At 43.7% G+C, this 12,231-nt stretch overlaps 1 protein-coding gene across 3 annotated transcripts in view; it reads left to right on the top strand.

Annotated features, from left to right (window-relative positions):
- The window catches only part of LOC144679895 (SWI/SNF complex subunit SMARCC1-like), a 213,040-nt gene that overhangs the window by 158,665 nt on the left and 42,144 nt on the right, over positions 1-12,231 (top strand). For all 3 annotated transcript variants that reach the window (XM_078540826.1, XM_078540827.1, XM_078540825.1), the window contains exon 25: positions 10,581-10,715. In XM_078540826.1, coding sequence (XP_078396952.1) covers positions 10,581-10,715 — 135 coding nt within the window. The remainder of the gene's footprint in view (positions 1-10,580; positions 10,716-12,231) is intronic.

Raw genomic sequence — 12,231 nt, 5'->3', positions numbered from 1 at the left:
AAAAAAGAAATAAGGAGGGAGAAGATTAAATATGAGGGTAAACTAGCCAGTAATATAAAAGAAGATTGCAAGAGTTTTTTTAGATATATAAAGGGTAAGAGAGAGGCAAAAGTGGACATTGGGCCGCTGGAAAATGATGCTAGAGAAGTAGCAGTGGGGAACAAAGAAATGGCGGAGGAACTGAGTAGGTACTTTGCGTCAGTCTTCACGGTGGAAGACACGAGAAACATCCCCAAAGTTCAAAAGAGTCGGGGGGGCAGAGGTGAGTATGGCGGCCATTACCAAGGAGAAGGTGCTAGGAAAACTGAAAGGTCTGAAGGTGGATAAATCACTTGGACCAGATGGATTACACCCCAGAGTTCTGAAGGAGATAGCTGAAGAGATAGTGGAGGCGTTAGTGGTGATCTTTCAGGAATCACTGGAGTCAGGGAGGGTCCCAGAGGACTGGAAAATCGCTACTGTAATCCCCCTGTTTAAGAAGGGAGTGAGGCAAAAGACGGGCAATTACAGGCCGATTAGCCTGACCTCGGTCGTTGGTAAGATTTTAGAGTCCATTATTAAGGATGAGACTTCAGAATACTTGGAAGTGCATGGTAAAATAGGGCAAAGTCAGCATGGTTTCATCAAGGGGAGGTCATGCCTGACAACTCTATTAGAATTCTTTGAGGAGGTAACGAGTAGGTTAGACAAAGGCGAGCCAATGGATGTTATCTACTTGGACTTCCAGAAGGCCTTTGACAAGGTGCCGCACAGGAGGCTGCTCAGTAAGATAAGAGCCCATGGTGTTAGAGACAAGGTACTGGCATGGATAGAAGATTGGCTGTCTGGCAGGAGGAAAAGAGTGGGGATAAGGGGGTCCTTCTCAGGATGGCAGCCGGTGACTAGTGGAGTTCCGCAGGGGTCAGTGTTGGGACCACAACTTTTCACTTTATACATTAATGATCTAGATGAAGGAACTGAGGGCATCCTGGCTAAGTTTGCAGATGATACAAAGATAGGTGGAGGGACAGGTAGTATTGAGGAGGCGGGGAGGCTGCAGAAGGATTTGGACAGGTTAGGAGAATGGACAAAGAAGTGGCAGATGGAATACAACGTGGGGAAGTGTGAGGTCATGCACTTTGGTAGGAAGAAAAGAGGCATAGACTATTTTCTAAATGGGGAGAGAATTCAGAAATCTGGAGTGCAAAGGGACTTGGGAGTCCTAGTCCAGGATTCTCTTAAGGTTAACTTGCAGGTTGAGTCGGTAGTTAGGAAGGCAAATGCAATGTTTGCAATTATTTCAAGAGGACTAGAATATAAAAGAAGGGATGTGCTGCTGAGGCTTTATAAGGTTCTGGTCAGACCACATTTAGAATATTGTGAACAATTTTGGGCCCCGTATCTCAGGAAGGATGTTCTGGCCCTGGAGAGGGTCCAGAGGAGTTTCACGAGGACGATCCCAGGAATGAAAGGCTTAACACATGAGGAACATTTGAGGACTCTGGGTCTAAACTCGATGGAGTTTAGAAGGATATGGGGGGATCTGATTGAAACTTACAGAATGCTGAAAGGCCTGGATAGAGTGGACGTGGGGAAGATGTTTCCATTAGTAGGAGAGACTAGGAACCGAGGGCACAGCCTCAAAGTCAAGGGAAGACCTTTTAGAACGGAGATGAGGAGAAACTTCTTTAGCCAGAGAGTGGTGAATCTATGGAATTCATTGGCACAGAAGGCTGTGGAGGCCAGGTCATTGAGTGTATTTAAGACCGAGATAGATAGGTTCTTGATTGGTATGGGGATCAGAGGTTACGGGGAGAAGGCGGGAGAATGGGGTTGAGAAACTTATCAGCCATGATTGAATGGCGGATCAGACTCGATGGGCCGAATGGCCTAATTTCTGCTCCTATGTCTTATGGTCTAAGTGAAGCTGCACGTTCACTTGCTAGGACTGCATGCAATGAGGTTAAAACCCAGCTTCCTTTTGACTAACAAGTGGAAATTATACCATTAAACCAAAAGGCTTCATTGTGAAGGTGAATCTGAGGTGTGGCTTGTGTTAGCCAGCATACAAAGAAAATTTGCTTATGCTGCTTTGAGCATTGTTTTGGTGGACACAGCATTCCATTACAGTCAGTCAGTCAGAACTTAAGTTCATCACCCTATCCAAAACATGCATCTCTAACAATCCAGCACTCCCTCGTTAATCATGGAAAGTTTATGGCATAGACAGAGGCCACTTGGCCAGCGTAGGCACAATGAGCCAGGAAATGAGCCCCCCAACCTGACCCCACTTTCAATCGTTTTGTACGTAGCCCAGAATGTTTCGGCACTTGAGATGCATATCCAGACATCTTTTAAATGATTTGAGGGTTTCTGCCTTTGCTACCCTTTCAGGCAGTGAGTTCCATGCCACCACAATCCTCTGTGGGGGGGGAAAGTAAAATTTCACGTGCCCTCAAATCTTTCTACCAATCACTACCTTCTCATCCAGGCCCCTCTCGATTTTGTACATCTCAATCAAATCTCCCTTTGATTATATCCCAAATGTCCCATGATGCAATGGCTGTAGATAAATTCTATAGATTCTGGAACAGTCCCTGCAGGTTGGAAGGTAGCAAATGTAACTCACCTATTTAAGAAAGGTGGGAGAGAAAATGGAGTGCTACAGACGTGTTAGCCTGACAATAATAGAGAAAATGCTAGAATCTGTTATTAAGAACGTGTTAACTGAACACACAAAAAATGATGGTCAGGCTGGACAGTCAACATGGATTTATATTACGACTGGGGTGGGAGTACACGAATTTTCAAGCCCCACCACTCCGCAGGCCATACCATTAACTTAAATATTTAATTTTTTCACCGAAATGGCCAATTGTGTACCTATACCTCCAGTACCCAGAAGAAAAGAGACTGGCCAGGCTTTTTTCAAAAACTCAATGAATAATTTATTTTAAAACAAAATTCTTTTAACAAGTTGCAAGTACTGGTTAATACAATTATAATCGGGAACTATAACAATCTATCTCTTCCTAAAGAATTTCTCCAGCACACACACACACACACAGACAAACCAAGGACAAACAGTCTCTCTGCAGAGATGGGCTTTGGAGGATTGATGTTATAAAATAAAAGATATAGTCCGCAGGGTCTTGATGCTGTCGACCTGGAGTTATCTCGTGCAGATGGGACGTTAGTCCCGGTGGATGCCTAGAAATTCTCACCAACTAGTTTCAATTTTTTAGGTCCAAATGCATACAAGTTACACTCAGATGAGGGCTCTCTAGCTACAGGTTGATAGCCATGCACAATCTTAGGCAAAGTAGAGAGAGGGAGCCAGTCAAAAATAGCCTTCCTTTCTCTGGTTGTTCTCCCAACAAGACTGCCTTCAAAATGAACAGGTTCGCAACTTTTTTTTTTCCCCCTCTTTCCCATGCCTTTTTGTCTCCCAGCTTTTCATTAAGTAGAGCTCTTCGCAGTTCAACACAAACAACTCATTCGAAAGTACCATATAGGTCAGGTGACTTTTTGGAAGAGGCCTGCTTGTTTACAGTTCCAAGGTGAACCTATGACTTTTTTTAAAAAGCCCTAGGTTAGCATCCACATGTCCAGATCATGCCAAATCCTTCCTCTTTTGTAGAACAAAACTTCAGTCTTGAAAGGTATGATTCTAACATTTATGAAAGGGAAATTATGTTTGGCAAACCTGTAGGTGTATTTTTTGACGATGTAACAGGCAGAATAGATTAGGGGGAACCAGTGGATGTAGTGTATTTGGATCTGCAGAAGGCTTCTGTTAAGGTCCCACACAAGAAGGTAGTAAACAAAATTGGAACATATGGGATTGGAGTTAATATACAGTTATGGATTGAGAATTGGTTAACGGACAGAAAACAACAAGGAAAAAAATGGATCATTTTCAGGTTGGTAAGCTGTGACTAGTGGGGTGCTACAAGGATCAATACTTGGGCGCCAGCTATTCACAATCTATACCAATGATTTGGATTTGGGGACCAAATGTAATATTTCCAAGTTTGCTGAAGACAAAACTAGGTGGTAATGTGAGTTGTGAGGAAGATGCAAAGAGGCTTCAAGAAGAGTTAGACAGGCTAAACGAGTCAGCAAGAACACGGCAGATGGAATATAATGCGAAAAAATGTGAAGTTATCCACTTTGGTAGGAAAAATAGAAATGCAGAGTATTTCTTAAATGGGTAGAGATTGGGAAGTGTTGATGTCCAAAGAGACATGGGTGTCCTTGTTCATAAGCCACTGAAAGCTAACATGCAGGAGCAGTAAGCAATGAGGAAGGCAGATAGTATGTTGGCCTTTATTGCCACAGAATTTGATTTGAGGAGTAAAGAAGTCTTGCTGCAATTATGTAGTGCCTTGGTGAGACCACACCTGGAGTATTGTGCACGGTTTTGGTTTCCTTACCTCAGGAAGGATATGCTTGCCATAGAGGAGGGAGTGCAATGAAGGTTCACCAGACTGATTGATCCCTGGGATGGCACGATTGTCGAATGAGGAGAGATTGAGTCAACTAGGCCTGTATTTACTAGAGTTTAGAACAATGAGTGGTGACCTCATTGAAGTGTACAAAATTCTTCCAGGGCGTGACAGGTTAGATGCAGGAAGGATGTTTTACCTGGCTGGAGGGGACCAGAACCATGGGACACAGTCTCAGAATAAGGTAGGCCATTTAGGATTGAGATGAGGAGGAATTTCTTCACTCAGGGTGGAATCCTCTACCACAGAAGGTCGTGAAAGCTCAGTCATTGAATATATTCAAGAATGAGATCAATAGACTTTTAGGTATTGAAGATATTGAGGGATATGAGAATAGTGCAGGGAAAATGGCTTCGAGGTAGGTGGTCAGCCATGATCTAGTTAAATGGTGGAGCAGGTTTGAGGGACGGATTGGCCTGCTCCTCCTATGTTCCTATGACTGAGTCAAGCTAGCAATGTAGAGAGTAATCATAGAGAATCAAGAATTGCATCTACTGTGCTAGACTGATGGCTGATTGCTCAAGAAAATTTGAGGATGCAATAAATTTCTCTTTCCTCATCACTTGGATATTAATTTCTGCTGTATGGGTCAGCATACCCTAACCTCTTCAGAACCTCATTTGAAGTTCTGGAAAAAGTTACAATTGCAAGTCTCGGTGTTAGAAAGAGCAATGCAAATGTTAGCAAAAGGTGAGACTAATGAAATGCAGCCCTTTTCTTGCAGTTATGCATTTTCTTGCAGTCATGCATTTTGTTTGTCACACTGGCAATATAGTAACAAGTTTGGATATTTAAAAGGCAATTCATGTTCCCTCCCAGATGATTTTGAACAAATTCCACCCATGGGTGTGACCATAAATCTCGCTTTGTCCTCATCTCACTTTTTTACATTTACAAACACAAGTTAAAGTTTCATGTGATTTCTCAAGATGAGGAGTCTTAAGTTGCATCCAGGAGAACATTTTTAGCCAGTACATAGCCCAACAAGGGAGGGGGCAGTTCTGGATCTAATATTCTGAAATGAGCCCAGGCAGCTGGAAGGCACATCAGTAGGGGAGCATTTTGGAGATAGTGACCATAACTCCGTTAGATTTAGGATAGTTATGGAAAAGGATAAGGTTGGGCTGGGAATTAAAGTTCCAAACTGGAGAAAGACTAGTTTTATCAAGATGAGATATGATTTGGCCCAAGTGGACTGGGAGCAGCTACTTGCAGATAAAACTGTCAGAGCAGTGGGAGGCATTCAAGGAGGAAATAGCGAGAATACAGGGCAAATATGTTCCTGCAAAGTCAAAGGGGGGGATGAAGTCTGGAGAACCTTGCATGTTAAGGGACATGAAGGTTAGGATTAAGGAAAAAAGAGAAGCTTTTGGCAGATACTGAAGGCTCAGTACGGCAAAGCCCTTAGAGGAGAATAACCAGTGCAAAGGGGAACATTAAAAAGGAAATTAGGAAAGCTGAGAGAGTGCATGAGAAAACATTGGTGGGGAGAATAAAGGAGAACCCAAAGGGTTTTTTAAAATAAATAGAGCAAGAGAATAACTAGGGAAAGAATAGGGCTAACTAGGGACCATAGAGGTAATCCATGTGTGGACCCGGAAGATGTAGGTGCAGCCCACAATGAATGCTTTGCATCGGTTTTAACAATGGAAAAGGACGAAGCAGGCATAGACATCGGAGTGGAGGACTGTGAAATATTAGAGGAAATTAACATAGAGAGAGAGGAGGCACTAGCGGGTTTAGCGGCCTCAAAAGTGGATACATCTGCAGGCCCGGATGGGATGTATCCCAGGCTGTTGAGGGAGGCAAGGGAAGAGATATCAGGGGCCTTGGCAGTAATTTTCAAATCCTTTCTGGTCACAGGTGAGGTCCCAGAATTTTGAAGGACTGCTAATGTCCTCCCATTATTTAAAAAGGGGGAAGGGATAGACCAGGAAATTACAGGCCAGTCAGTCTAACCTCAGTGTTGGGGAAGTTACGAGAAAGAATTCTGAGGGACAGAATATATCTGCACTTGGAGAGACATGGATTAATCAGGGATCATTAATCGTGGATTTGTTAAGGGAAGGTCGTGTTTGACAAATTTGATCGAATTTTTTGAGGTAACCAGGAGTGTTGATGACAGTAATGTATTTGATGTGGTCTACATGGGTTTTAGCAAGGCTTTTGATAAGGCCCCTCATCGCAGACTGGTTAAGAAAGTAAGAGCCCATGGGATCCAAGGCAAAGTGGCATGTTAGATCCAAAATTGGCTGAGAGGCAGGAAGCAGAGGGTGATGGTAGGTGAATGTTTCTGTGACTGGAAGTCTGTTTCTGGTGGGGTTCTGCAGGGTTCACTGCTGGGGCCCTTGCTGTTTGTGGTGTACATAAATGATTGGGACTTAAATGTAGTGGGCATGATCACGAAGTTCGCGGATGACACCAAAATTGGTAGGGCGGTAAATAGTGAGGAGGATAGCCGTAAACTGCAGGAGGATATCAATGGCCGGCCAGGTAGGCAGAGCAGTGGCAAATGGAATTCAACCCAGAGAAGTGTGAGGTAATGCATGTGGGAGGGCTAACAAGGCAAGGGATTACTCAATGAATGGTTGGACCCTGGAAAGTACTGCAGATCAGAGGGACCTTGGCGTTCATATCCACAGATCCCTGAAGGTAGCAGGGCAATTAGATAAGGTGGTTAAGAAGGCATATGGGATACTTGCCTTTATTAGCCAAGGCGTAGAATACAAGAACAGGAAGGTTATGCTGTAACTGTATAAAACACTGGTTAGGCCACAGCTGGTGTACTGTGGGCAGTTCTGGTCACAGGATGTTATTGCACTCCTGGAGAGGGTGCAGAGGAGATTTACCAGGGTGCTGCCTAGGTTGGAGGGTCTGAGCAATGAGGGAAAATTGGAAAGGTTGGTGTTGTATTCCCTGGAGCAGCGAAGGTTGAGAGGGGACCTGATAGAGGTGTATAAGATTGAGGAGCATAGATAGGGTGGATAGGAAGGCACTTTTTCCATTAGTAGAGGGCTCAAGAATGGGAGGAGGGGGTGGTGGAGGCATAGATTTAAGGTAAGAGGTAGAAGGCCAAGAGGGGAGTTGAGAAATATTTTCACCCAGAGAGTGGTGGGAGCCTGGAACACTCTGCCTGAAATGGTAGTTGAGTCAGAAACTTGCGTAACATTTAAGTATTGAGATATTCACTTGCGTTGCCATAACCTCCAGGGCTATGGGCCAAGCGCTGGAAAATGGGATTAGTGTAATCAGATCTTTGTTGGCCGGCGTGGACACGATGGGCTGAATGGACTCCTGTGCTGTAGACTCCTGAGTCTGAGGAGAGAGGCCAACATAGCAAGGAAGATGAGGGAGAGAATTTGTGTTTTTCAGGATGTTTTTATTAGTGGTACGCTGGAATGAAGCATATGGGAATAGGTATTAAGAGACTGGTTTACCTGTTAATGCCAGAGTGACCAACTCCCAGCAAAAAATTTAAGCGATATTTTGACATGGCAGCGAGCCTGTATGGGGCAGGAGGGAGTAAACCTGCACAGTGTCAGTGCTTTGAAGAGGAATTCTGCAGTGTTCAATTTAACTTAGTCATTTTACCTCATCATTGGAAAGGCAAGATAAGTAGCTTTGTGAGAAACTAAAATCGTGAAGTGGAAGCCTAGTTTAAAAAGCTGCTACCACAAAAAGGCTTTTAGTTGGGATTGTCAAAAGTTAATAGTGGAGATGGCATGAAGGCAGCAGATTAAAAGATAACTTGTGCACAGCTAGACAGTGGAATCTTGAGCAACAACCTTGCACCTTTTTACATCTCTTGGAACATCCCAGATAGCATCACGCATGTTCAATTATTTTGATTTGTAGTGACTTGTGTAGGCAAACATAACCAACCAGTTTACAACTAACAAAGCCACACAAAACAGCAGTCGGATGAATGACTAGCATTGATGGCATTGAGGAAAAAGTGTTGGCCAGGACACCAGGAGACAGATTCATCTGGCATTGTGAAATCCCCAGCCTTGATCTAACGAGCAAACAGGGCCTCAGTTTAAGTCTCAACTGACAGCTGGTGTCTCTGACAATGCTGTATAAGACTATGTGTTGATCTGGAGTTTGGCTCCCCAGGCCATGGAGCATCATTCACAATCTCATTCACAATCTCGCTTGCTTATGTGTGGCATTTTGATTCATTATGAGGCTTTCTTTAGATAGCATAGAGGTGGAAAACTGGCTATCAGCAGTCAGCATTGTAATTGATTTGCCATGACTAACCTTGGAACTCTTCGCATGTCACTGGCCACTTGCATCACCAAGTGCCATGACTTTGCCCTCATTGTGTCTCACACCTTACTGATCTCCACCTTCTGCGCCATTGTCTTACTAACTTGTTAAACTCTTCTGCCTCTTCAGCTGTTGTCAACCTTCATGCATTTATAAAGGGTGATGTCCCCACACCACACTAGCTGGAGCTGATGGCCCCCTCACTTAGTTTTGCATGATGGCCGAGTTGAGATACCATAGTATGGCAGCTAGTTTGCGCAACTAACTATTTGGAGTCATTGGTGAGAGTTGTGGTACACCGGTTTCCCCACCCACACCCTTTTTGATGTGTATGTGCAACTTTCCAGGGAATCAGGGGCACTAGCCCTCTCAAACATCCTTTTACCCCAAGGATATGTTTACAGCAAGAAAACTCAAGCTTGTAACAACGTTTTTAAAAAAAAGCTCAAGATGTGACATTGAGGCATGCAAGTAAAATTGATACAGAAACCTGGACAGTAAGTAAAGACCTGTGGAAGAAAATAGAGGTCCTTGAAAGGTGGGTGCTAAGACATAAGATAAAAATTCCATATACAAACCATAAGACCAATGAACAGGAGTGTGAAATAGCAAGAGAGAGAAGAACTCTTTAAGAAGTGACATCCAGAAAAGAAAATGGCCATTTGACCGGAGCTGAAAAGCTTCAGAGATGTCTTCTGGAGGGTCAGGTGGAGGGCAGCAGAAAGAAAGGTTGACCTAGGCATTGTTGGATAATGGATGTGACAAAATGGTTGCAAGCGAGCTACAGAGGATGTGAGGATGACAAAAGACAGATGAGCCATGACGTACCATGACATACCTGAGTAGCTACAAGCAGTGGATTGTAATTGGATAATGCTTAATTTTGACAGAATTGAAACTGTACGGTAAAGCTGTGAATAACCTGATCTATCAAATTGTAGAAGGCTTGCCGTTGCATTTCCCTGGAAGAGGAGATGTTACACTCTCTGATCCCTCAACGACCACATGAGACTCAGGCTTCCTTTTAACTGGTTTTATTCAAGCGTATGCAAGGGACCCACAATCATTCCTAAGAATGAAGACCCAGCTTCCTGATTGATTACATTTCACTACTTTTGTACTTTTTCTTATCATAGCACATTTGAGTACATTTGAATACATCCAATCGGTAACTGACACACCAGTTCCACACTACCTCTATCCTTTTGAGTACATAAACATGTGATTTTGCTAACCAATTATTCCAAAGGATGTATATACAATTATATTATCCAATCAAAATTAAAACACGTACACAAAGACCTTGGTTCTTACAACTCAAGACTCTGTGTTTCATCAAAGCCCTCTTTGTCCATTGTTCATCTTCCTATATCTAAGCTAAAGCCATCTGCCCCTTCTCTATCTGAGAGAGGAGTACACTTAATCTAATTTATGTCATACTTTTATCTCCAGTCTGATTCTCAAGGCTGTGCAATGTTCATCTGGTAATCTTCAACTCTTAATGTGTTTAGCAGCCATGTCTGCTTGGAGATTTTAGGGGTTTTTCAGTAAATTCTAATTGTATTCTCTCTTACCATTGTTAATTTCCCCCAACACCCTGAATCTTAGCAGCAAATAGGAAAATAACCACCTAAGAGTCTCACCTGATGCTTTTTTTTGACTGCAGATATTTTGTGTGGTTTCCCCATTTGATTCCAGATTTTCCATAATAGTAGTTTTTCCCTTCTGTGTTAAATATACAATCCCTGCCAGGAGAGGGAGTTGTTGATGATTTAATTTCTGATCTCTGATCTCTGAATCTCCTCCAACCATTTATTTCAGCACCTTGCAGCGGTGGAAGAGAGGAAGATCAAGTCACTTGTTGCTCTTCTGGTGGAAACCCAAATGAAGAAACTGGAGATAAAACTTCGCCACTTTGAGGAATTGGAAACCATTATGGACCGAGAGAGAGAAGCGGTAAGGTCTTTATCTGGAATATTTTTGACTAACAACAATTCATCATAAGATTGTGCAGTTCATCAAAGAAATACTTAAGACCAGGGAAAGGCCAATTTGTTGAATCATCATCTCCACCTATTTTTCCAGATACTCTATGGGCAGAATTTTTACCTCGCTGGGCGAGTGTGGTGGGTGGGCGGGCCCAGGAGCGGCTATGCAATGGTCCTTTGCCCGCAACTGGGCCCCGACCGCGATTTCACGCTGGCTGGCCAATTAACAGCCAGCCAGCGTGAAATGCGCACTGGGAGCCTCCATGCTGCCTGGGTGGGGGTGGGAGGAGCACGAGCGCTGAAGTGTGCATCTGCATGCGGGTGCGCTCAGTGAAAGCTCCCTGAAGGCACAGAGCTGCCTCAGGGAGCTTAAGCTTTTCAACATTAAAAATAGAGATTTCAAAAATAAGGAAAACATGTCCCCTCATGTGACTGTCACATGAGCAGGGACATGTCAAAAATGACTTATAAAATTTTAAATTTTTTTAAAATCACTGTTTGAAACTTCACCCCGCCCGTGGATGAAGTTTCACAAAAAATGCAAAGGCCGCTTGGTCTATTCTCCCTCCCGCCAACCGTAAGATTGGATGGGCAGGGAAAATTTCACTTGAATTAATTTATTAATGGGCTTTGCCCCCTCAATTGTTGAAAGGCGCGCTGCCAACTCCATTTGCGCCTGCCGACCAAAATATGAGTGTGCAATGATGTCGGGGCGCTAGACCAAAATATCGCGCTAATGTGCGATGATGTCGAGACGCTCACCCAATGTCATCACGCGCTATTTCACACTCGTGCGTGTTGGGCAGACACTCGCATGCCAAGTGAAAATTCCTGCCCTATTAATTGCTGCAACCTCATTTATAATATCTGCCACAGTAAACATCCTTCTTTAACTTTACTATCTCTGTGTGAGCAACAGATCTCCGTAACTTCCTTTCTTAACTTCCTAACTTTTCTTTTTTAAATTTGCTTGTGATGTGCTCATCACTGGCTAGGCTAGCATTTATTGCCCATCCCTAATTACTGTTGAAAAGGTGGTGGTGAACCGACTTCACGAAATGTTGCAATCCATGTATTGCAGTTAGACCCACAGAGCTGTTCATGAGTGTTCCAGAATTTTGACTCTGCGGCAGTGAAGGAACAGCGATATAGTTCCACGCCAGGACTATGTGAGACTTGGAAGGCAACTTGCAGGCAGTGCTGTTCCCATGCATCTGCTACTCTTGTCCTTCTTGGTGGTAGGGATGATGGCTTTTGAAGGTGCTGACAAAGGAACCTTGGAGATTGCTGCAATGCGTCTTATAGATGGTGCACACTGCTGTCACTGTGCACCAGTGGTGAACAGGGTTCTGATCAAGTCGACTGCTTTGTCCTGGATGGTGTCGAGTTTCTTGTGTTGTAACTGCAGTCGTCCAGTTATGTGAGGAGTATTCCATCGCACTCCTGACTTGAGCTTTGTAGATGTTGGGCAGGAGAGTCAAGAG

This window comes from Cetorhinus maximus, chromosome 4 (genome assembly GCF_964194155.1).
Source record: "Cetorhinus maximus chromosome 4, sCetMax3.hap1.1, whole genome shotgun sequence".
Classification (NCBI taxonomy): Eukaryota; Metazoa; Chordata; class Chondrichthyes; order Lamniformes; family Cetorhinidae; genus Cetorhinus; species Cetorhinus maximus.
The sequence above is the reverse complement of the archived record's forward strand: the minus strand, read 5'-3'. Positions and strand labels throughout refer to the sequence as shown.